At 40.0% G+C, this 27,468-nt stretch overlaps 1 protein-coding gene across 3 annotated transcripts in view; it reads right to left on the reverse strand.

The window, feature by feature from the left end:
• Positions 1-27,468, reverse strand: part of ARHGAP6 (Rho GTPase activating protein 6) — a 457,788-nt gene that overhangs the window by 163,316 nt on the left and 267,004 nt on the right. The window contains exon 1 of one of the 3 annotated variants that reach the window (XM_066356907.1): positions 15,401-15,615. The exons of the other annotated variants lie outside the window; for them this stretch is intronic. Within the exon in view, the coding sequence (XP_066213004.1) occupies positions 15,401-15,415 (15 nt within the window). The 5' untranslated portion in view covers positions 15,416-15,615. Of the gene's footprint in view, positions 1-15,400; positions 15,616-27,468 lie in introns of those variants that run through there. 3 annotated transcript variants of the gene reach the window in all.

Genomic DNA, 27,468 nt, shown 5'->3' on the forward strand with positions numbered 1-27,468 from the left:
CGTATAATATGCAACCTCATGTTTTTGGGAGTCCATCTGTGTTGTAGCATGAATCAGTGCTTCATTTCTTTTTATGGCTAAACAATGCAGCACTGTAAGGACAGACCATGTTTTGTTTACCTATGCATCTGCTGATGGCCATGTGGGTTGCTTTCACTTTCTGCCTATTGCAAATGTTCATGCACAGGTCTTTTTTTGAATACCCGTCTTCAAATTTTGAATCATATACCTAGGAGTAGAACCGTTTCTCCTGAGTATAAGCCTAGGATCAGGATTTCTGGGTCTTGTGGTAAGTCCACGTTGAACTTTTTGATGAACCCCACATCAGCTTGCATAGACTCACACAATGGCCGGTTTCCATGCCTGAAGCCGTCCCATCTCTGATCCCTCCCATTCACTGCCAGCAGAAGTCTAGAGATGCCATTCCACTGCTTATAAACTTTAGTTCCCCAATATTCAAAAGGACCACCAGCAACGCCTCCTGGCTTTGGACAGTGAGCATGAGCTCATCTCAACGTGCTGGTCTCAACTGATCCCATTTTCCTTTGACTTTCCCCTCGGTCTCCTTTCTTTCTCCCCTCCACAATACTGCCCTAATCTCCAGTCCTAGAGCACACCCTCTGTTCCAGGAATGTGTCCTTCATAGACTGGTTAGCTGACATTTCCTCTAGTATATCAGCACTGCCTCTCCTGAGATCCCTGAAATGCCATTTCTTCCCAGCTGACTGTGATGATGCTTCCTCGATCCACCTGGAGACAATGTTGCTTTATCTGCTCCCCTGCTGATATTTACCTGGGCCATTGTTAGGATATTTGTCCCCAAAGACCTTTCATCTCAAAGATCTACGTACAAGTCTCATCTCCCACGTAGCATGTAAATTTTGTGAGGGCCAAAATCATACTGTCCATCTTAAAACTTTGAACACAGTTGGCATTTAAAAAACATTTGCAAAAGAACCAAATGAAGGAATAAAGTCAAATAAAGGAATAGACTAACTCGGCATATCAGATGTAAATGTCTCCTTTGCTTTTTCCATTAGTGCCATCCAGTGTGCCTGCCTCAGGACTAGAGCGGAACAGGTATAAACAGCTTGATCAGAAAGGCTGGTGTCTAGAGGTAAACCCCAAACAGAAACCATGCTTGATTAGCTTTGTGACTTTAAGGAAGTTACTCAGCCTTTCTGTGCTTCAGTTACCTCATCCTCAAGATGCAAATAGCTTAGCTTTAATTATTAAAATGAACTAATATTTATGAAGCTCTTAGAACAGTACTTGGAAAACGGCAGCAAGCTGCTTGAGTGAGAGCACTAGGCAAACTCCATGAGCATTCAAAAGCTATGTATCTGTAATTGATATACCAGGTTTGGGAGGTCTGAGGCCATCACAGAGAAGTACTTCTGCTCCTGGTATTCCTCCTCACCCAATGTTGTCATGGGTAAGATAACTAATAACTATTGGTTGAATGGACTTCCCTGGGCAAACAAAACTGATTACAAAGAAATCATAGCCATAACTGGCTATGGCTTACTTTAAAACAAACTACCAATGTCATTCCATTAAGCTTAATTTCTAAATAAAAATAAGTAAAAAATAAAAAATAATAAAACGGTGAAGTTATGTCTAAACAACTAACAAAATTGAGCATATTGTGAAATCTGCGAGAATAAAGTACCTAAGTACAAGAATATGTCCCAATGATATATTTACTTCTCATTCTAATCTATTCATTTCAATTCTTTTAATAGATCTAAGGTTCAGCTAAAGCAGCGGTTCTCAACCTGTGGGTCGCGACCCCGGCGGGGGTCGAACGATCAAAACACAGGGGTCGCCTAAAGCCATCGGAAAATACATATTTTATTTAAAAATGTATTGTATAATAAATATGTATTTTCTGATAACTTTAGGCGACCCCTGTGTTTTGGTCGTTCAACCCCCGCTGGGGTCGCGACCCACAGGTTGAGAACTGCTGAGCTAAAGGGTCCTCACAAGAACTAGACCCACTGCTCGCAATCAGTGACCCTCTTTCTGCTACCACGGTCTCTAACAAGCTCCTTAGATCCGTCCCCTAGAATTATGCTTGCTCTGAATAAACTCAAATCATTCAGGTTTCGTTTGTACCGCCCATTACAAAGCCTCTCATGACATCTAGTTTATTTCTGTGTTTTGGGGGCTGATGAATCTTAGAGATGTATGTATCCGTTCACCTTTCATTTGAAAGTTTTTGTTATACAAACAAAAAGCGAACTAAAATGTTCCAAAGGGTGCATGCATTCCCTTGTCCACAGTGCAGAAAACCCACCTGCTGACATACGTGCAGGGTGGCCCGCTACTGGCACGGGAGGTCTCCTCTGCCTGATATCTAGTGGAGTGAACACACGACAGAGTCTCTCTTCATTAATACCCAGGGTTTGACCCAATTTCAACCGTTTGGGGAAATGCACTTTTTAAAATTACACTTTTCATTTTGAGATAATTGTAGATTCACATTCATCTGTAAGAAATAATACCGAGAGTTCTCCTGCTACCCTTTACCCGGCCTCTCCAAGTGCAAAATAACTCCCCCAGTCATCTTGCGTAACTGTAGTACAATATCACAGCCAGGAAACTGACACTGATACTATTCAATGACTTTATTCAGATCTCACCAGTTTTATGTGAGCTCATTTGTGTGAATGTGTGTGTGTACTCAATCCTATGCAATTTTATCACACGCAGATCTATGTGACCACAGTAATAGTCAACACAGAAAATTCCATCACCACAGAGATCCCTCATAGTACCCCTTTAGGGCTACTCTCACGTCCCTTCAACCCACTATCTCTTAAATCTGGCAACCACTAATCTGTTTTCTATTTCTTTAACTTTGTCCTTAACAGTGTTATATAAATGGAATCATGCGGCATGTATTGTAGTTTTTGGACAGGCTTTACTCACTCAGCATAGTACCCTGGAGATCCACACAAGTGCTCAGTGGATCAACAGCTCATTCCTTTTTCATTGCCTAGTTGTATTCCATGGGGTGACCACACCACCGTTTTTGTAACCAGAAATACTTTCTTTGATTCAATGCAATTTTTCTAAGTGCACCACGCTACAGAGAGTAATATGACGCAGTGGGGAATAACATAAACATCCTTGTTTTTAGGACAAGCCCTGCATAGTGAAGTGACAACTGAAGTCACTTTTCTATATATTTTAAACTAAAGCTTGTCCAGGTGTTACAGTCAGCTAAGTATTTCAGCCTAGACTATTTTAGCTCTGAATTATCCAAATAATTATCTCAAAAAAATTTTTGTTTAATTTAGCATACAGAGAATGCCTCTGTACGAAGTAAGCAGTGGGAACTTAAAGTAACTAATGATTATAATTATTAGGGTTTAGTCATCTGGCCATTTTCCCCTTTGAAATTTACAGGGAGCGTCTGAAAGTTCAAACACACTGTACTTTTGGCAAAGGACCCTCGTGCTTTGTCTGCATTTTACTGCTTCCTCTGCACCTGGGACAAGCTATTTTTGGACTGTCTAGACAATCACCCCGGCTCTAAAGGCCTTTTCCTTTCTTTTCACATCATCAGCGAGCAGGGAAGGTAATAAATAGATGATGCTGGCATTCTCGCATCCGAGGTACTATTCCAACAGGATCAGGAATGAAAGTGCCTTACCCTGGCTCACAACACGACAGCCTGTCATATATGGTCTCAGCCTTCCACCAACTGATCACGTTGAAACCAACTGGAAGTTCCCCCACCACCCATACCTCTGTCCATGTAGTATCAGGATCATACCTTTTGTTGAAACTGTATGAAATGGTTAATATCTGACCATTTTGGACCTATAAAAATGCTGATTTTGAATGACCCAACCCAAGAGAAGAGTCCTTTCTGCAGGACAACGATGAAGATCTAAGCAGAGTCAAGTTCCTCCAGAGCCAGCAGTGTCTCCCTTTCCAACTGGCAAAGTCTTCTCAGATTTCAATTCTTCACTTCTCAGTCACTCTAGTACAACTCCATGTGTTTTATAGTCCCGCTATTCATATAAAACTAGGTTAGTCAGTATCACCAATGATGCCATACTCTAAAGGTCAGGGATGCTATTCTGTCTTCATTCCATGTGGCGCCTGAGCCGCGCGACCCCTAGCTGACTGCTCACCCTGCCGCCCTCAGTCCATTTCCTTCTGTGGACCTGGCTAGCACAGCCCTCTTGTCACTTCTGCCTTCACTGGCCACCTGCTCTGGCTTCTCCGCTGCCAGCCCTTCTCCTCTCCAGCCCTAACTGCTGGTGCTCCTCACGGCTCTATTCTAGACCAACATTTCTTAATTCAGACCTTCTTAAGGTGTTCCCAGGCTGTGGACCTACTGAATCAGACTCACCAGAAACACGCTCTACAAGGGAAGGGCATTTTGCACTTGAATTGCTAAACTCCCAGCACTTGGAATGGTTCCAGGCATACCTCAGTGCTCAAAAAATATTTGTTGAAGAAATAAAATGCCTGAAGGGCTTGTGAAAATGTGGCTCCCAGGATGCGCTCCTGGGCTTCAAGATTGGGATCACAGTCCATCTGACATCCGAGAACCCAAATCACTGGTGTTTTGTCAGTGATCTTCCATCGTGTTCTTCCATTGACCCAATATCCTTTCCCACTTTCTCATCTCCCCATGCTTGGGGAAGCTCTTCTCAGAGCCTATCTCGACACGGACGCAGCCCCATCTCCCTGCTGCAGTTCACAAAGCCCTCTGCTTTTGGGGGATTCGCTGTCCCTCTCCTTTCTCACAAACTTCTGGAGTCCCACCTGTCCTGCCAGCCTGCCTCAGACCATGAAGGTACCGTCCCTTCCCTCATCTCCTCTAAGCCTTGCTCACAGTGGGCCCCCGATAAAGAGGGAATGAATTGATACTTCTGATATGGATTGATAGTCTATTGATATTAACATATCAAAAGTATATTAACAATAAATATACTACATGCTTACAGATTCTAAGTTAATGATATATAAGTAATTAATAGTTAAGTAATGATGCAAATTTCCCTTTCCAGCTCCGAACTCCCCTCTGAATTCACAAGGTGTGTCCACCTGGTGGTCTCACTTCCCCACATGGGTATCTGATGGGTTTCTCTGTTCAGACTGCCCCCAAACCAACCTATTTGCCCCCAGAATCGTGTTCTCTCAACACTTTCTTCAAGCTAGCCCACCTGCTTAAGCATGAACTTGGGAGTCCCGTCTGACTTTTTCTTTTCCTTCACCAGTCCCCCGTCCCATACTCGATCAAACACATGCTCTTGTTTCTTCTACCCTCTGAAATATATTTGAAATCCATCCCTTCATCTCCTCAGCTACTGCTGAGGCCCAGACCTCCATCAACAGTCAACTAGATAACTGTTATGGCCTAACGACCATCCTGTGTCCATTCTTGCTTTCCAACAATCAATTTTCTACACTGAACTCAAAACATCAATCAAATTATCCCCAATTCAATGGCTTCCTGCTGCAATGGAAGAAGTGCACACACCTTAGGTGGGCCCTGCCTGTTTGTCCCAGCACCTCATGAGCCTGTTTCCTTTCCTCACTAGAATCCCGACTGCTGTTTTGCACATGCTGTTCCTTCTGCCTGGAATGACTGGCTCCCACACCCCCTCTCCTTGCCCGTTTCACATAGTTGGTTATTTCTTGCCCTTTGGTCCTCAGATTAAATGTCACCTTCTAAGAAAAACCTTCCTTTGCACTCTATATTTATAATTAGATTTTATCTTCTGATATCTGTTATCACAGGACTCTTGTTCTCTATACAGAATTTTCCACAATTTGAAACTACGGATTTACTATTCATTGTTTATAAACTTGTTTCTGCATGGAAAGCTCCGGGTCAGTTTCACTCACCATTTTATCACCAGCACTTCAAACAGAGTTCAGCCCATAGTACTCTCAAGAAATACGTGTTTCATGAATGAATAGAGAAGGAATAGCCAAAATAGAACAGCTCCAACAGATTAGCAATTGCCAGGGCTGGGGTGCAGAGAGGGGGTGGTTATAAAAGGGGCAGCATGAGGGCATCTGTGGGGGGGCAGAACGCCTCCGTATCCTGATTGTGGTGGTGGTTACACAGCTCTATGTATTTGTCAAAACTCATAGAACTATACCCCCAAAATGGAAGATGACTTGACTTTGGGTGGTGGGCACACAATGCAATATGAAGGTCATGTATCATAGAAATGTATGGTTGAGACTTATGTAATCTTATTAATCCATGTCACCACAATACATTTAATTTTTTTAAATGCTGTATATAAATTTAAAAATAAATTAATAAAGTTATTATGTTTCTGAAACCTAAGTCAACCCAGAACAAATCGAAAAAAATCCAGGTTTCACAGGTTTTGGCTCTTTCGTTAGGGGTGCATTGACTTCCCATGTTCATGAGCAAGTATTGACTCAAACCATACTGCCCGGTTTCTCATTTATCAATTTAAAGAAAGGAAACCGGAAACAGTATGAAAATGTGGAGAATAAACAAGAAAAGAAAAGATACAATGGTAAAATAATATTTAAAATAATCATGTGATAAAATATCAGCATTTCTTTGTGACATTTGGCTCTGTTTGTATTGGCTCACCCAGCAGTGCAGCGGCTGTGGGCTGATTTCATAATGGTGCCTCCCACATATACACCCACGCCTGACCTCTGCTTTGTGCTGTTGAAAATGACTAAACTTCACATATTATGCTGGCAAAAATCTATCCCTTCCCTGGAGGGCTGTTACACATAGGGAATTATAGTTTCACAGCTGAACGATGTTTCTTTCTCGAAATATTCACCATCAACTTTCATTGGAACAAAGTTATATGGGCTGATAAATTGTTGTCTCATGCCAAATTATTACTCATCATTTTATAAATGTAAACTATAAATTGTAATAAAAACAACACCCAACATATGCCACTGAGAAACCCCATTCTATCAGGGGGAAGCAGGATGCAGAGATATTAATAGATTCTTTACACATGAGTTGCACTCTCTAAAGTAAGCACATGACATACAAATTTCATCTTGTGACCTTCCCCCAACCCACCCCCACTATTGACTTTTATCTATTAGAACATGTTGATGGATATACCATGTCAAAATGAAATATTTGGCTATCTAACTCCGATTTGGGGAAAGGGAAATGGTGAGCTAATCTCCTCTTTTATCAAGCTGAGTCACTGAGCCCGCTCTGTTGCTATGCACGTGTAAGTCAATGCCATAGCAACTTCTCTTTTGCTCTTAAACACACAACAGCAGAACGATGCTAACAGGTACATTTGTTTTCAATCCTTGGATTTTTATTTGTTTTGTTAGCGGTTTTAATTTTATACTATATTTTACAGCACAGAGTTCTTTAGTAATCCTTTGGGAGTCTTATCATTGCTCACTGTCACATATATCATCAATATCCGTCTAACAGAAGTGCTTACTTCTTGGAAAATTCTCCCATAGTTTCCCTTTATTCTTCTCAATCCCTTGCTCACAATAAAGAGTTGGCACTTTGGACAGTATAAGCTGGACCCCCTTTAGAATTCTCTTTATGAGGATCCTAAATTTAAATCAAGCTGAAGTATATTACTTGAAATTCATGAAATCTATAAATGCACAGATTTCTCATAGACCTATTTAAGTAAATTCAGTGAAAGTGTAATTATCATTTGGTATGTGCTAGGAAGCGTGCCAGGTTCTAGAAAGAAATAACAAATTCTTCACTATTAAGGGATTCAGGAAACATCCAACAGGCGGAGATAAGAGCATGTTCTAGTTTCTATGTGCCCTAGCTGTAGAAAATAAGGGGTAGGCACTCTTGAATTTTACCACTGTGGGGTTTAGATTTTTCACACACATAGTATTTTGTACTAACTGACTTTAGGCTGGTTGTGGAAAACCACAAAACATACCGCTTCCATCACCACCGTCTGTCAAGTGTTGTTGGGACATGAACTAGAAGAGTAAATGACTTATTCCCAAAACACCTGAAGAGGTTTCAGATTCCATACTTGACTCTAAAAGCTTGTTTAACCACCTGTGCCGATAATCCAATTAGTTAAGGAATTAAGGTGGGTTATTTTATAGATTGGCAATAAATTTCACTGAAGTTTCAGATATCCGTCTCCCCTTCTACAATCATGCTAATGTATACAAAGCTAGGAAATTTTGGTTCAAGTCATTTTTCAATTAAGCAGCCACTTATCATTTGAAGAATGTACATCAGTTCCCTTAGAAAATGAACTCTCTCACCGACTAGATACATGTTAAAATGTCTCAGTGAACTGGCATCTTTTCATTTCTAATCAGGTGGAGAGGAGTGAGCTCCTGTTGCTCTTAGACATGGGAGCAAAGGTTCAATTCCATAATCTCTCATGGTTGTAACTGTAGAACTAGAAGGTCCTTGTACTTCTTAATCATATTTTCAAGTCATTGATATACAATGATGAGGTAATTTTTGCATGTGTAGGAATATTACCTTATTACTTTAACAGACAGCCCTGAGGTTAATATTCACTTGAAAAGTTCAGACTGTAGAAACACACTTTACATCACTAATTCTTCAAGTGTGGTCCCTGGGCCAGAAGCTTCCATCTCAGATGGCAACTTGTGAGGAATGCAAGCGAGTGACCCTCACCACAGACCAACAAAGCCACACACTCTGGGAATGGGGCCCAGCAGCACCCATTTCAATCAGCTTACAGGGGATTTCAATGCACACTCAAGCTGGAGAAGCACTGCTTTATATAATACAGATCTCTCATTTGTCATCATACATTTACTTAAGTTGAGAAACAGTTCTTTTCTTCTTTTTGATGCTGAGTTTTTTTTGTATTTGTTTTGTGTTACTTTTGGTATTTTTACAAAAGCAGGATTTCTGCCTGTCCTAGTGTGGTTATGACACATCACCTAGTTCCTGAGAAACTGAAATGTCATTGTAAACATTTTAGCTTTGAATAGCAACCTACTCAAAATATGCATTATTAACAGCAATAATAAAAAGATGACTAATTTGAATAACCTAGCTACTTGGGACTGAAGAAAGAACAATAGTTTAGAGTCAGAGGGACTTTAGGCTAGGACTTAAGATTAAATGGGGGTTTCTCCACCTCTGTACTATTAACATTTGGGGCCATATATTTCTGTGTTGGGAGGGGATCTATAGGATGTTTTAGCGGCATTCTTGTTCTTTACAAATTAGATGCCAGGAGCATCCGTCACCCCAAGTTATGACAGTCAAAAATGTCCCATTGTCAAATGTCCCCTGCAGAGGTAAATAGCCCACAGTTGAGAGCCACTAAGTTAAAGGATTTGGACCAGTTCTACTGGTTCACCAAGGATTCTAGTCTTGGATGCACAGTAGAATCAATTAAAACACCAGTGCCCATGGTCCATCTCAGCCCAGTGTGGTAAATCTCTGTGGGTGGGCTCAGCGACCCATCCATGGGTACTTTTTCAAAGCTCACCAGGTGGTACTAACGCGCAGCCAAGGCTTACACGCACTGTGCTGACTCTTTTCTCCTTACTGGGGAGCAGCAGAGTGCAATACTACCTGTTCTAAACACCACACAGGACGCCCCAAGGGGAGAGTGAGGGGACGCTTGTGAAAGTATTTGTTCCACAAAGCATTAATTATGTTAGAGCAGCAGAGAAAATCATGTGTTTCAAAAAACTGCCATGAAATTGGAAAGCTGGATCCAGCCTTTTATTATGAATTAGAAAAATTTATATTCAGTGTCTCTGACGTGCATCCCTCATTTACAATATGCAAAAGGTGTGGGGAATTCGCCACGTCTCTCTCACTAGTGAACTCAGAGCATTATTTAGTCATGGATGTAGAGAAAACCACATCAAATCAGATCAAATTGGTCCTATAGTGCAGCAATGACGATGTGCACATCAAAATCAACCCGCTAAAAATGTTCTCTCCTCTTGGCTCTCAAGAACTCATTTTAAGAAACAGGAAAGAATGCATAGTCATCTGAAAATAAATGGTCTGTTTATAAATTGTTAGGATATGGAAAAATCATGGGGATAAAAAGTCTGGTATAGGTTTCAGCTGTGTTCATATATATTATTTATTTCAAAAAAGATTTTAAAATATATGAAGCAAACAATACCTAATGTTATTGAATCTTGTTTAATTTTTCTATACTTTTTATGTTTGAAATATGTGATTAAAATGAAAAGGGGATGTTTAAATCGGTTTGAACAAGCACCAGAAAATATTCTATAGAAAAATAAACAAACAAACGTGTTTTGCTTGGTATCCGGTGGCCTAGGGGTGTCCCAGGGATAGAGAGGTCAGCTGGGGGCAAAGCGGCTCCATATCCCAGTGCCTGCCTCAGTTTACACCGCTGGTATGTTCAAGGACGGGACAGTAGGCCTTTGACATTCAAGATTGGTTTTGAATTTGATCAACATGGAAGGGAATCTTATTAGTTTATTTTTGTCAAATGTTCGACCAGCATTCAACTAAGCAAACTATTAGGAAATATCAGCTTCTACCCTCCTGCACTCCTCTCTCACTTCTCTGGAAACCAACATGGCAGCTCTATGACATTTTATGCAAAAGGCAGTGAGAGGAAAGAGCGTTAGGCTCATGTTTTAGAAGAACCCGTTTGCTCGAAGCAGTGCCGTCAGGTGGGCTGTGGCGAGGAAACCAGCAGAACACTCTTTCCCTCGGAGCAGGAGCTGGCACCCTGCAGCCACGGGCCCAACGCAGACGCAGCCGCGCTTTCCAGAAAAACAGTATTCGCTTGGCACAGCCAGCTCTGTCCCTTCGCCTGTTGTTTCTGGATGCTGACAGTGACTTCAGAGGTGAGTAGTAGCAACCAAACCATCATGGGCCCCCAAACCTGAAATATTTACCATCTGCCCCTTGATATAAAACTCTCCTAAGTTCTGTCCTAGGGTGTTAACATATAAAATTTCCCCATGGAAACTTAATAATAAGTGATTGGACAAAATGAAATGTTTTTAAATGACTTTTTGAACTACAGTCATGCAGTAATATATATTTGTACTAATAAACTAATGACAATGATTCAAATATTAATCACTACCTTTGCTCTTTAAAAAAAAACCTGATGTGGTCTACAAAGGAAACCTAACAGAAGATGTGTTGATGATTAATAATTTAATACATAATCTAATAACCATGTATGGTGTCAGATGGCTACTAGACTTCCGCGGGTGATCACTTCATAAGTTACATAAATGTGTAATCACTGAAACTAATCTAATAATATATCTGAAACTAATATAATAATAGGTCAACAATGATTGAAAAATTAAGAAATAATGTAATACTGTTTGGCACTCTCTCAACCTGGCTTTTTCCTAGAGTAGGATTATTTTAATTAAATAGCTGTTCACTGCTGAATAATTGCATTACATGTAAAAAATATATAGAGAGAGAGAAATTTACTGATCTTCCCTTTTTAAAGAAATATAGAAGTCATAGTTGTATACTAGGTAGAAATAGAAAAGTGATAGTCTACTTTATTCATTTAAAAATAATTACCTTCAAAGAAAGTAAAGATGATATTTATGTTTCAACATAAGTAATAGCCTATTTTTACTTTATTTCACATGGCTGGACTTTCCAACGCTTTGGGAGATACTAGGAAAAGGAGATACTTCTATAGCTACATAAGTCGTATCACTCCCAGCAGCCTCATAAATTAAAAATGAGACATTACTGATACTCATTCCTTTGTTTCTCCTCAAAATGACATCAAAACAAGAAAATAGTAAGTAATAAAACAAAGTGAGTGCAAAGCTATGGTTGCCAAGGCAACCACAATCCTATTTCCTTTGAACTTTGGCGAAGCATCTACTATAGTTCAATCCAAGTTCATGCTTCCTTAGGAAACTTATATAAATTCAAAGTCTCTATTATCTACAGCATATCATTCTAATCAAGAAGGTGATGACAGGGATGTAGAACATGAACTGAAATTCTCATGGCATTCCCATTATGGAAGGAAGATGGGGAAATAACACTAGCTACTTGTACACAATGGCCAAGGAAACATTTTCTTCCACTCCTCTGCACATACATTCGTGGTACTATGCTGGTTACTGCCATGCATGGAAACTGGAGGTCCACTTATAGATAATGCAAGAAACACAAATTAAATGAGCTCCAATTCCCTTGTAGATCCTCATGGCCTTAGAGAACTATGACAACTACAGAATGGCTGGTACGCACACTCCATAGAGGACGATTTGTTGTCCTTTGTCTTAAGGGTGAATATTTATGATTATCAATTTGTCTTCATAGTAAAGAGAAGAAAGCTTTTTCCATACAATTTTAAGGAAGCCATTACTGATCATTTGTATGTCATTTGATGCTGTCTTCAGGAGTGACAGGGATGTTGCTTACTCTAGGAGATGGTCAATATCTTGGAGGTTGGGCAGGCAGAAGTTACCTCAATGAACCCTAAACAACCTATGCTAATATTTTCCAACTCGTACTCTCCAGTTGGCAAGTCTATATAGATGGTTGGTGTTGAAAGTCTGAATGCATTTTCCCATAGAAACTGATATACAAAGTGGCTTCAGTTGCCAAGTTAGTTGATGTAGTCTCATTTCATCCATATCACACTTGAAGGGCAGAGTGGGAGATATAAAGAGAAATGGGAAAACCATTGTCATTCTTCTCATACCCTATAAAAGAGAGTAGCCTCTCAATTACGGTACAGGGAAATGAGCACTGGGTTGGGTCATAGGTTCCTGCATGTGCCTCCAGGCCAGAGAGCATCTCCTGTGATTCCTGTCCAATCTCCTGGATCCAGATCTCCTGGACCAGCTTGGTCTACTCTAGGAAGTCAGTTCATAACTTAATGGATAAATGAAACAATGAGTAACCTTGACATGTGATTCTGGACCTAGTCATTTCAACAGTTCTGAAATCTGGTCTCCTCCGCCGTAAATTAGATGTTTGGGGAGGGGAGACCTAGTACTATTCTTCCCTTGTTTTCTAGTTGTGTCTTCCTTAGATTCATAGGCAGATTATTTACTCCTATTTTTTGTACCACAGTGATAAGAATGGTTTCCACATGGGGGTGAATGGGAAGATGTATGAAAAGGACAGAGACAGAGAGAGGATATGCCTTTCACTACTGGTAGGAGTTGGAATATTACAGTTTTAGAAAGAAATTTGCTGAAAAAAATAAGCACCTACCAGCTTATTTTCATTGACTCAATTATAGAATAACAAACCCACCTGGATCGCCCCCCTCTCAGTGAAGTCCTTTCGAGTTATCTTTACCCCATCTTTCTGGTGTGTCCTCACCTTGGTCTTTTCTTTATGTCTTGTTCCTAGAACACTTATCACAGTATCACTTACTTTATTTCTGATGTCTATGTATTGGCTATCCCTGACACACTAGAATGAAAGTACCACAGGGCCTGGTGAGGCTCTGTTTTGTTCAGAGTTGTCTCTCCAAAGCATAGAACGGTGTCTGCTCATAGTTATACATATTTATTGAATGTACTCGTTTTGTATATGTTTACTGAATGAATAAATCACTGAAAAAGAGAAAGAAATGCGGTCTTCTTTAGACTAACAGAAGGAGTTAGACATTTTAAAGTATTGATATATGTTTTCCAAAGAAGAAAAGGAAGCATTAAAGACAAATGTAGTAGGACAGGGACAATAATTTTTTGTTAGAAAAACAAAGGTGAAAAGACTGACCCAATACCCCATACTACTACCCATCAAATTCAGTAGCCACAGTGAGTGGTTAGATAAAGATGCTCTTGATATATTACATATAAACAGGTATAAAGAAGGAGTGCTGCTTGGATTCTAAGCTATACTGGGGCCTGGGAGCCAGCCTGGTGCAATAGAGACATGAGACCTTCAGAACTAGTGGGTGTACATTTGAATTCTTTCTGGGCTCTTAATGCCTATTGACTGTGGGCAGTTGGAGAACCTCCCATATTTGTTTGTTTGTTTTCATTTATAAAGCTAGAACATAACCCATTGTCTTACAATGCTATTAGGAGAGTGAAATGAAAAGATGGAAGTAAACCCAGGAAATAGAAGACCTTCAATAGGATAAGGACACTCTCACTGTTGCTTACCACCATGCTCCCAGCTCTGCCCTCACTTGCAGTAGCTGTGCTTAAGTCACTTAACACCCCCGATCTCCAGTTCTCTTTTCTACAAAATGAACGATTGGGTTAGAATGATGCCAATTGGATCTGCCACTCTGAGATTCATGAGCACTCAGTTTTACTTCCTCAAATTTATAATTATTAGGCTGGGTAAAATAATGAGATCTTTTAGAGACAATCTAGACTTTTCCATAGAGAGAGGCTTATTAAGTTTTGTGAATTGTCTGTGTCATAATTCTACACTCATAACCCTAAAATATAATTTTTTATTAAATAATCTGGGAGAAAATTATCCCATATTTCAGCAATTCAAACTCCCGAGTTTTTCAGTGTTTGGGAGAGGATTAAGGGGCGGCCAATATTTTAAGATAAATTTAATTTAGTGCTGAAATCTTCCTTTATGAAATCTGCATTTATTACTGTGCCCAAAAATAGAATCTTGGAAAGAGAAATGTGGCTCAGAAATATCAAGGGACCTCCTCTGAATCCAGCAGGGTTTCATATACTTTTTAGTTGATTTACACTTTGAAATTGTTATTCATTCACAAGTTCCCACATTTTACTGCCTCAGACAGGATGAATTTGACACCTTATGAGTCATGAAAAAAGGAAGAAAATCAAGTCACTGAGCAAATTATTTTCCCTTTGGATCATATATACACCATAACTGTGATGCAGCACTTACATCACAGAGATATTTACTTAGGATTAGCCTAACATAATTTACTGGTTGCCATCTAGTCTTTAAAAATCCTTTTTAAAAATTGATTTGAAAGAGCTCCCAGGGGAGAAAAATCTTTTCATTCTAATACTCCTATAAAAAATGGTCTGAAAAATTTCCAAATACACTGGTGAAAAAGAGCTCCCTTGAATACAAACACAATTTTGATTCCTTAAACACACCCTTGGGTCATATTCAAATTAAACACACACACACACACACACACACACACACACACACACACACACACACCCGTTCTGCACCACCCACTTCCCTTATTCCTTCCTATGACCAGAAAGCAAAATGTTTTACTGCGGCCACACACACCCTTTATATCTGCATAAAAATAATGGCTTTAACTGTTTAAGGAGGCACAAGAACATAATCAGGGCTGGAATTAGTCAAAATAATTTTTAAAAGTTTTTAAAATAAAAATAAACATTAAATTCTAATATGGTTTCACCTGGATAAACAGCTACTATGTTAAAATAAACATAGATATCACATGATTAAATACAGGTGACCTAGAAACACCCAACTTACAAATATCCTGTACATGGCAACAGCTGACCCAAGGGAGCCGAACCAGGACCAGAGCAGGCTCTCCCCAGACGTAGAGGCAGGAGAAGGGTTCCCCTAGGATTCACCTTGGTCTTCTTCTGCCGGACACCGGCACTGGTGGTGGTTTAGAGGAGGGGGAAATGGGAATCCATGGTTCTCATAGCACTATAGTACTCCTCTCCCACCATGGTAACCAAGAAATCCATTTCCCATAAATGTTACAGAGAGTGCCACGGTTCCCAGGCCAGTCCATCAGAAGTCTGCTGGTCCCACAGTGCAGCTGGAACTGTGCTATTAATACTAGGCTAACTTCCCACTTGGAAGCCAACTCCATCCCTGACAGTGCCCGTCAACTCTGTTATGGTTAAATGGATTTGTGGGCGGTCCTGGGAGTCTGCCAGTTAGAACATCCTTTCTGTGGGAAAATTCCTGCTGAGGCTCCAACAGCTCACTGATACATGGGTGTAGACCACACGTTGGGAGATCCTTAGGCATTGGCATATCAATCCTCACCTTTCCCTTCTGGAAATGCCTGGGTGATCATTATAGTAATCCCCTGCACAGATAAAACACATGGCAGGTCCAACACTTAGCACACAACCTGCTTCAGGGTAACTAATAGGTGTATTTTGCTCTCATCATTAATATGACAACAGATGTACCCCCCCAACACACACAGGTACACAAAAATATATACACAGCACACATACACATACTCTACAATACTCTGTGCAAATCTGTTTTCATTTATACACAAATGTCTTTGTCTTTTCTTGGGGAAAAGATAAACTGTGGCCCAGGCTTGAGCTCTGTACTTTAACAGTTGCTCTTGTTCTGGGGATTGGTTTGAACTTAGCCACATTTCCAACTAGCCACCCTCAGACCAACAAAACAACTGTAGGACAGGAAATGAAAGAGTTGTAATCAGGAATCGACCTGGGGCCTCATTAACATCCTGTTGGAATCAACTGAAAGACTCACTATTTTATATAAATAATATAATAGTCCTCTTGAATCAGTGGAACTTAATGTGTACAAAGGATACTGTTCTCACCAATTGCAAAGCGATAGTTCTGGTACAAATTGGTGAATTACAAATTCAAATAATTTGTACACACACAGAGCTAACAATGCAACAGAGAGATGTTGGATGATTACATTAGCATATTGGAATCTGCTAGGAAATAAAGGATATTTACAGCCTAGGAGCCATAAAAATATACACTGTTAGCCAGTCCAAATGAAGTAATGGTCATGCTGAAGCAGGTATGTTCAGTGTAACTTCAGTTTATTCAACTGAAGGTAGCCAAGACCTTCAAAAAGAGCACAGGAGCCACTGGAGGCCAGAGTAGTGCGTGGAAGAGCAGAGGGCCTCCCAAATGTAATGTCTTAAGTCAGCTGATCAGAGTCTTTAATCAAAGGGCAAGGGCAAAGACAGGAGCTAAGCTCAGTATAGTGACTTGTCCTCCAGCGAGGAGACCAGAAGAGAAAGCACAGCCCACCTGAATAATCTCCCACAATCCTCTAGTACAGAGCAATTAATGATATTTCATTTTCGGTGTTACATTTCCGTACTTAATCATGCCCAAAGATAAAATATTCCAGCACCCAGGAGGAGTCTGAAATGAAGTAAGATTTATTCCTTAAGAATAAATGTCTGAGAATGATCTTTTAGTTGGTATATAAAATACCAATATACATATATAAAAATTATATACTATGTATATATATTAGGTTCAGTCAGATTGATGTCTATTTACAGTTTATATGTTTATATCTACACACATTATGGATGTTAACTGATCTTCAAAAATGCTTTCAAAGTGTATTATCAAGCTTGCTTAGTACACATCCATTTGTGGGTGGCTAATTAGAAATTGCTGCCTCACTAACATGCTTCCAAATTGAAGGTAGGCTGCAACTATGCACATCTGTGCTGGCTGTGGAAAGGGTCATTTTTGGCAACACTATAGAAGTTCCAATAAAGATCTGTCCTCCAGGGTAGCTGTGGCTACTTGGACTGTTCAGTGTGATCAGTACACAGAAGCAAACCATGCATAAAAGTGTTGTTGTTTTTTCTTCAGAAGTGGGGAGGCAGAGAGACAGATTCCTGCATATGCTCTGACTGACTGGGTTCCACCTGGCAAGTCCCCTAACGGGTGATGCTCTGCCCATCTGGGGCTGTTGCTCTGTTGCTCAGCAACTGAGCTACTTTAGCACCTGAAGCAAGGCCATGGAGCCATCCTCAGTGCCTGGGGCCAACTTGCTCCAATAGAGCCATGGCTGTGGGAAGTGAAGAAAGAGAGAGAGAGGGAAGGAAGAGAGGGAGGCATGGAGAAGCAGATGGTCACTTCTCCTGTATGACCTGTTTGGGAATTGAACCCAGGACATCCACACACGGGGCTGATGTTCTACCACTGAGCAAACCAGCCAGGGCAAAAGTGTTCTCAAATTAGCATTTGGAAAGAAGGCAAAAAAAAAGTTTCCCAATGCATTTAGGTTACCTGCATGGTGCTGTGGACAAGAAAGAGGTATTAATTCCACACAGTGTGCTCTCCCAGATGAAGTATTTTAAAATAAAGGCAGTGTGTGTGTGGTGGGGAGAGTTCTAATGTCAAGATACCCTGAGAAAGAAATTCCTTCCTTTCAGGAAGTTTACCAATCTTAACCAATACTTAGAAGTATTTTGTGTTGAGATATTTGCTGGGGTCCCCCTGTTTGACCAGAAACAATCTGTCTCAGGGACCAGTAATACTTAGACTATACTGAATGTTTTTAAACGGGTGGTGGATATGTCAGTCTAGCCTAAGTACCCCAAGGGGAACACCTATTTCTTGATAGTTGAGCAAACAGTTTAGTAGTCAGAAAATGTGGCAAGTGGCCCAGATGAATTTTTGCCTGACCCCTCATTCTTTGTTTCAATTCTCTCTTCCCTGGTGGTTCTGCTTCCTCTCAGCATTTTCTGCTCACTCTCCTTGACTTCATTATTGAAGAGGGTGTGCCTTGCAGCCATTTTCTAAAAAATTCATTGCCTAGGATGTTTAAGGACCCAACAAACTTTTGTGACTGCATCAGGCAAACCTTTCATGCAAACAGATGCTTAGAATACCTGAAATGACAAAGAACTTAATTTTTGTTGTTGTTGTTGTCAAGCTAACAAAACAGGTTGGATTTTTGGTGCCCGCTGGCTAAAAAATGGTAATATTTGGGATAACTTGATCTTTCCTAATAATGGCAGGGTGACACAGTGGTTAACCTTTAATACCTTTTACTTCTTTACTGGTTTCCAGTATCTACCAAAGAGAATATAACAGTTATAAATATCCACAATGTCCACACTTGTCAGGGTTGATGTACAACACGTAGCCCACAAAATTGTTGTGATGATTAAATGACATAGTAATTGTAAAGCACTTACAATGAAGCCCAGCATGTGAAAAGAACTAAATATATGTTCCCATCCCCACCATCACTACCACTATATTTATAGCCACCAATGCCACCATGATCACCACCACTGCCATCAGCACCAGTATGACCACCACCACCACCATTTATTATAAAATGAGCACTACTAACTATAGATTTATAGTTAGCAGAGGAATGTGACCTTGGATAGTAAACTGAAAGGTGTACACAAGTAACATGGAGTTGTTCTACATAGGATGCCCTGATTGATAGATCATCATTCTCAACATAATTACCTCACATGCCATATAGTAGTCACTTTTCTCCCATTACCATGGAGCCTGACCCCAAAAGGTTTAGATAAATGGTAGTAAAGTACTAACAAATTTCCTTTTGTGGAAAATGTGTGGACCAGACAGTAAAATGTAGCAGAAATAGTTATACATTCAGATGGATTTAAGAACTCTGACTATCAGGTACTATTTAATAAAGAGGGTGAATCTATAATACTAGGCATTTGCTTAACATGTTCATCTAAAATATTTACATATGGTATAAGTCATGCTTATCAAATTTGCAGGTGACACTAAGCTAGGAAGAATAGATCATAAACCAAGATAGAAAACTAGGGTTTTAAAATATTGATTAAGTTTATTATAATAATTTAATTAGAACACAAGTTTAGAATGAGACTAAAAACAATAAAAATTCAAAAAATTAGACATTTGTGTTCACATAATAACAAACTTAATTGGAGCTAGAGAGGTGACTCAAGGAAGAAGTAGAGCTCTTAGATGGTCCACTAAGCTGAAATGAAGTCTGATAAAAGTGCTAAACCAGGCAACAGAAACCTGGGCTACAAGAAAAGAATAATCCAAGTCAAGGTAAGTGCTAATGAAATGGGCTCCACCCAGGCTAGAGCACATGTAAAGCCCCAAACTACACCTTGGAGGCCACACCTTTGAAAGACGGGGATGCACCCAGCAAGCCCTGAAGCGGGCAGTGAGGATGGGGAGGGGAAGGTTCTGGAAACACTGTCATTTAACAAAACTTCGAAGTTCGGGAAAAGAATTGAGGCTGTTTAGACTGGAATTGCTAAGATATGGGGTAACAGAAATGCTGGCTTAAAATACTATCTGACTAGTGGTCAGGGGAACTCGCTAGTAGACACAGTCTACCAAGAAAGATTGCAGAGAACTGAATGGCAATCCAGAAGTAGGTCTGGGCCTTTCCCAAAGAGTCTCTTTCTAAAGAAAACCTTTACCCAAGGATAAGTGATCTACTAAGTGATCTATGGGGAAGGGGGCTCTTAACATTCAGAGGTTCATGCGGGTAAGTATTTGATCATCCATCCCCAATGTATGAAAAAGACTCCTGCTTTGGGTGAGAGGACAAACATGACCTTGTTAGGTCCCACCATTGTAATTCAATTCTCCTGCATTAAGTTTCCATGAAAGATATGAAGAAGATGGAAGAGTTTGTTAAGGGAGACCACGGGGATGCTTAGCAACAGAAGATGAGAAGTTTGTTGCTGGCTCTGGGTGGCTGAGGAATGGAGCAGATGCTGCAGCCTCCACAATTAATACATGCATGCTAATTAATTAATAAAGGCCTGAACCAAACTTCAAAACTTTGTTTAAGGCTGGTACTATTCTGATGACACTGAGTAGGAGACATCATCCCCAGCGAACTACAGGCTAGTTCACGGCCTCTGGAGAAGGAAACGATGCCGTATGCTTTTTTACGTTCCCTACAGCACCTTAGGTACTAGACACATGGCAGGAGCTCACTGGCCACTTGATGCTTGGTTAACTTTCTGATTTTTCTCCAGGGGATTCAGGTTAAAGAATGAGGAGTGGTTAGCCAACAGTGGAAATTCAAGTTTGGCAAGGTGGCTATTTGCTTGACTGCTTTCACTAGGGTTTATGACCCTAACCTAATTGGAAGTATTTTACATCAGTTTTTGCTACTTTGTAACAAAATATCATTGCAGTGCACCAATATAATTTTTTTCTTAAATCTTTTGATTGCTGTAATTTTTTAAATTTCTTTTAAAAAATATTATACTTTTCTTTTGTCTAATAGGACATTAATGAATTGTTAGAATGCACATCAATATTATAATGATTTAATATAATCACTTGATATATTGTAAGATGCAGTATTATTGTATTTCAATATGATATGTATATACATAAACCTTTATATATATATGATATATATACCTTTTAATATCTAACAAAATTTCTAGCAGATTTACATCTAAACAAAGTAAGAATTTATTAAAAATTAAATAACAGAATAGCCACATCGCCTTGACCCAGAAATAAGGGAAATGATAGCGTTAAAGCAAGATTAGAACATATTTTGTATGTTCTGCTGGAGGGAGTACATTTTCAAATATCCTCTTTATCTCTCTGTTGCTATGTTGGTTATGCATTTAATACTGACAGAGCCTGTGCCTCTCATTAATTCATTTTCACCTTTTATTGCTGGGGAATTTCATCACAGCTAATATTATCTGAAAGTAGATAACAGTTCTGGTTAATGGAGAATGCCATGGCTTTCGCTCCTGGAGTCTCTGAATATTTCATTGTGGATTTTAATTACAATGGTGTTATGCTTATGAACCAATCCCAAATTGCACTGAATTGGGAAGTCATTTCTTTTTAGTTACCTTTTATAATTAATCTCAAAATGACAGACATATACACAATGCATCATCCTTTGCAGACACTGGTTCATCATTGGATTTAATCACTTCCAGAGCAATGGGAATGGACGAAATCCAAGAGGCTCTGATTCACAGAATCCCTGGCTTTTCTCCCGTTCAGCTGGTGGGAAACTCTTTTTCTTTTTGAGTCAGATGAGAGATGGAGTTAGAGAACCCTGTGCCCTGTGCACTCATGATTTTGATCATGTCTTTATTGGTCTCCAAATCTGATATGATTTGTGGTTAGTTGATAAGACTTTATATCAACTGAGATCTTAGCTATATCTTCTTTTTAAAAATTGAGACAATTCACATACCATAAAATTCTCCATTTTAAAGCTTGCAGTCCAATGAGTTTTAGTATATTCATAGAGTTGTGCAATCATCATCACAATCAATTTTAGAACATTTTTATCATCCTCCCCCCAAAAGAACCCATACCCAATAACAGTTACTCTCCACTTACTCTCCCTCAGTCCCAGGCAACCAGGAATTTCCTTCCTGTCTCTATGGATTTTCATATAAATGCAGTCACAGTATGGGCCTTTTGTGTCTGAATTCTTTACTTAGCATATGACTTTGAAGGTTCATCCATGTTATAGCATTTATCATTTCTTTTTAAAGCTGAATAATATTGTAGTGTATGTATATACCACAGTTGCTTATCCATTCATCAGCTGGTAGTCATTTGGATTGTTACTACTTTTTGGCTACTAGAAATGATATTGCCATGAACATTCAGGTAAATGTTTCTGTGTGGACGTAGGTTTTCATTTTTATAGGAAAACAGCTAGGAGAGGGGTTTTTAGGTCATATGATTATTCTAACTGTATTTTAATTGTTTTCCTCGGGTAGCCCTGAGTGATCTCAATTCTTCTGTTAATTCTCCTATACTTTAGTGATTCTGTTGCCTTTTTATAATAGAAAAATCAGTTGGGATATTTAATTCTATTCTATCATCATAAAAGTTATCCATTCATGTCTATGAACAATTTAATGCAAAGTCCTTCAAAGAGTCAAAACTAAATCTTAGGTATTTATGTTTTTAAAAATAAATTCATCTTAATTTGGGAAAATTCTGTATATAACAGAATGGGTAAATTCTCCCTTAATTAATAATACTTAATTATATTAGCATCTGTTATAGTATTTTCTTAAAAGAGCAAACATTTCAGGTACTGGGTATCATCAATCAGTTCTTTCTTATACAAATGTCAAGTCCTCTGACAGATGGTACTATCAATGTACTGAGAAGCACTATCTGCTCGCCCAAAACCTGGTCGTGTCACGTCCATCTTCTCTGAGACAAATGGACCAACCTGAATTAGTGATGTCAGAATAAAGCTACTTTCATATGTTACCATTTTTCTTTTTTACATTGAGGAACACATAATTACTCTGAATAACAGAAGAAGAAATTTCATTAGCTAATAAGAGGAAATTATTTATAATTAATGAACTAATTCTGCAAATTAATTGCCCTTAAGGAAGATTAAAGGCAAAAGATGAAAGGCAATCAACCAGTCTTGTTAGTAAGTATTGTCAATATAACTTTCAAATCTTATTTAACCTTCATAGAAGGCTGTTCAAAATGCGCATCAGTACCAAACTCCCTACCATCATATTCCAGTGCAATAAAAATCCCTCATCAGCTTAGCATAAGCATTAGCAAACACTATAATTGTACATGCAATGCTTCGCACTTTAAAGAGCCCCTTCCTGTGTGTTCTAAGAAGATGCTTTTCCAGGAACTGTGTAGACTTCCACTTTGCCTCCTTCACCCTGCCTCCTTTGGCTTCAGTGAAATCACTTTGTGAAATCCACTGCTATTCGAGGCCATGAGCTATTTATCAGTCAGTCACATAGATCAAATTCACCTTTGAATCTTATACGAATACTGTCCACATCATAATGTTTTTTCCACCCTTTCAGTTGACTGAGATATATAAAAATTATAACAAAGGCACTGTTTCCTTCTGAAACTTCACTTCGAAGGCCCCTTTAAAAAGAAGAAAAAATAAAACCATATATAATTATGTTGAGGCAGAAGATTTTCCATCAGGGGCATTCCTACTGATGTCGCTTTTTTGAGATGACTACTGACTTCCACAAATCACTAAAGGAGGCCACCGCCCTGGAAATCAAAGGGCTATGCCTCATCCCCAAGTGGAGGGGCAGTATGTTAAGGGAAGTGAAACCTCTGGGGTCAGCATCAGCATGGTGTTGACAAGGAAACTCGTGTGTGTGGTGCAGTGCGGGCTGTTTTTCAAACTGCCCTCAAATTTTTGAAAGCCCACAGACACACAGTTGGGTTGCCTTCCTCCCACAGCTCAAAACAATTTCAGTTCACCTCAGTCCACTCCCTGCCTGGTCCACGTGCTAGGGAAATACAGCGATCTCAATATTCAACTCAGGCAAACAAGAATAACAAGGCTAATTTTTGTCACATTACTTACTACTCATGACCAGGTATCTAAGTCTGACATGGCCCTCTCTGTCTGCTATTTTTCCACGTGACTGGAATCTTTCCCTACAGGCATATACTTCTCATCAATGCAAAGGTAACTGCTAAACATTTGTATCTTAGTAAGGAGGAATTAAGTAAGCAACAGATGTTTAACAGTTGGGGTGTCCATCTCCTTGATATGTATAAATAACCTTTATAAAATAATGATAAATTGTCAACTAAACTCAGCTGGTAAAAATAAGTTCACTGAACGTCTTTTTTAGACAACCTGAGTTGGAACTTCTGTTCTACCAATAGTTACCCATGTGACCTTATAAAAGTTACTTAACTTTGTTAGCAGACTGAGGTAGCTGCCTACCCAACAGCCATTTGCCCATCTGATATTGTTTGGCCATTCAACCTTTCTCTGTGTGACAGAGGTAGATGACCAAAACCCTGGCTCCACCTCTAGCTCTCCATTACCTTTAATCAGTTGTGGTTATACCATTCCATTTGCCAGGACTGTTTTCAGAGGGGAAATGGATGTCAGATTAAGTTCAGTTGCAATTACAAAAAGAGCAAGAAATAAAAATTACAGTGGCTTTAAATAAGATGCAAGTATAATTCCCTGTTGGGAGAAAGAAGTCAGGTGTTAGGCCACCTTGGGCACCACAATGACATCAAGGATGAAGTGTCCTTAGCTTACTTGTCCCTGCCCTGCCTCAGGTCCAATGTGGCTGCTTGAACTCTGGACAACGTATCTGTACATTGGCCAACAGGCAGCCCTCACTGGTGGGGCTTTTGTCAGATGACCGCAGTTAGCAGTATCGGAGGCAGCAAAGGTAGGTAGGGAGAAGACAGGGGCAGCCCTCACTGGTGGGGCTTTTGTCAGATGACCGCAGTTAGCCGTATCGGAGGCAGCAAAGGTAGGTAGGGAGAAGCCCGGGGCAGCCCTCACTGGTGGGGCTTTTGTCAGATGACCGCAGTTAGCCGTATCGGAGGCAGCAAAGGTAGGTAGGGAGAAGCCCGGGGCAGCCCTCACTGGTGGGGCTTTTGTCAGATGACCGCAGTTAGCCGTATCGGAGGCAGCAAAGGTAGGTAGGGAGAAGACAGGGGCAGCCCTCACTGGTGGGGATTTGTCAGATGACCGCAGCTAGCCGTATCGGAGGCAGCAAAGGTAGGTAGGGAGAAGACAGGGGGGAGGGGCTGCAACTGGCAGTCATTGCCACAGCCCATGTCTTAATTCCAGCCAATGAGCTATGAAAAAGCTTCTAGAAGAGACAACTTCACTAAGAAATAGAAAGAAAGAGAGGGCTTATACTTCTTCTTCTGATAACTGTTATATCTCAATGCACTGTCCTGCAGGGGAGAAGCGGTGCTCCCCTAACAGCCTGTACATGGATCCCAAACCACCGTGCATCTCTCATGGTGTCAGACAGCAACTCCATTCCCGTTTGATCGTGCTGTGGGGGGAATATTATGTTACTTACACCTGAATGCCACCTAATTTACTTGATCTGTCGAGTAGGTCTTCCAAATTTGAGGACAGTTATTTTTCCTTCTTGGTCTGTACTTTTACAAGCTTAAAATTCTAGAGCTATAAAAGACCAACCAATTATTATTTTAATTGCTACTATCAAACTATACCTTGTTTTATTTTCAAATGAATGCAGAAAACTATGTTGCATTCATTTACTCAGATAATTAAATATTTCTTTAAAATCATATTAGTTTTGAAATCCTGGCTTCACTATTTCTGGTATTGTCATCTGGAGCAAGTAACTTAGTCCATGAGGGCCACAGTTTCTTTATGTGTAACAAGGGGGAGAGCTATCTCTTTTTAGAAGTGTGTGAAGGTCAGAAATATAGGTAGAGAACGTGATGTCAGGTATTCAGTAGGTGCTCAATAACTGGCAATATCATATCATGGACAGCCACCGAGGACACAAAAATGAAATGAGTAGATACGGTTAAAAATTATATTCATTACTTTCTTCTCTCCTTCATTCCTTCATTCATTTACACATGCACATATAAAACTAGAATCCACCTAGTTCCAGAAGGTAGTGAAGCAGCCAAAGGCAAATATATTAACTATAGCAATGTTTTAAGTAATAGAATAAAGTGTGGATACCAAGGAACAAATGGGTAGTCAAAGAGTAGAAAGCAGGAGACAGTGGATGATACAGATGAATAGAAACCACGAAGGAAAGAGAAGGGAAGTCAAGAGAAGGTATCTGAGACTAGAGAGAGGAAATGGGTCAAGAAGAGGGGAGGGTTGGGGAGGGTTGAGGGAGGGAGAGATAAAGAGGAGGAGGGAGAGAGAGAGACTGAAATTGCTATTTAGTGAGTAAAGTTCAGTCTACAGCCTGGTAAATGTCTAACATTGCTAAAGACTCGTATTATACACAGTGGTGAGTTCCTGTTGAGTCCTTTCTGAAGTGGCGTTCTAGTTCTCCCAAAGGCTAAGATCTTTTCCCCCTCTTACATTCCTTCCCTCGTAAACTTTGCAATGAAGTTTTACTACCTGAAATAACCAAGCATGTCTCTGTTCCCCAAAACACAAAAGATTCTATTAAAGGACTGTGGAAATGGAGGTAAAGAGGTTGCCAGGGAGAAATAGAGTTTGGATTAAAATGCCAAAGAGTTTAAATGCAATAAGGAAGGACTCATCTTCCTGAATTTGGTGATGAGGTCTTCTGTAACCTTGGGAAAAGGAGACTCAAGAAAGAGTGACGGGGTGGAGGCCAGCTGGCAGAAAGAGATGAGTATGTGAAGTAGCTTTGAGTGGCAAACTACTCTTAACAAGAGGTTTAGCTGTAAAAGATTCAAGATATGGCTTTCAGGAGAGGCTTGCTCAAGCAAGAGTTTTTACATGAGGAGATAACTGAGTGTGCAGAAGAGAGGTTGAAACTAGAGAAGAGTAAGGCGAGTCTATTTGGAGTGGACGCTGAGGAAGCATGTCTGCATGGAATTTAGATAGGGAAACAGAAAACTTTGCCTTTGACATAGGACGAAATGGGGCCTATGCTGCTTCGTTGAATTTCATCTGTGATATATCTTTTACCACAGGACAAACTGACCTAGTACTTTCACATGGAACTAGCTGTAACAAAGGACTATTTTAAGCTTTGAATTAGTTTGTTTTAAGCTCACAAAGTATTAAGTGTAAACAATGTGGCTGTCTATAATTTGCTAATTATAGTTACTTGCTTTGTATCATAAACCCGTCTCACAAGAGAGCTGAGGGGGCTGGGTTTCTGGAAGTGATGGACCTCGTAGTTGAAGCTGGCCAATGAATCACCCAGGAAGTTTGAGAGACCAGGATGTTATTACCTCCAGATCTTGGGGCTTCCAGGCTTCTGCCCTATCAGTCAGGCACATCTGCTTCTCCAAATGAAGGAAACAAAACCAGAATAGAAGAGACAGTTGGCAAAGCCACAAGGTCAACCCGTGCCCTCGCCTTCCTGCTTTCCTGCATTG

This window comes from Saccopteryx leptura, chromosome X (assembly GCF_036850995.1).
Source record: "Saccopteryx leptura isolate mSacLep1 chromosome X, mSacLep1_pri_phased_curated, whole genome shotgun sequence".
NCBI lineage: Eukaryota > Metazoa > Chordata > Mammalia > Chiroptera > Emballonuridae > Saccopteryx > Saccopteryx leptura.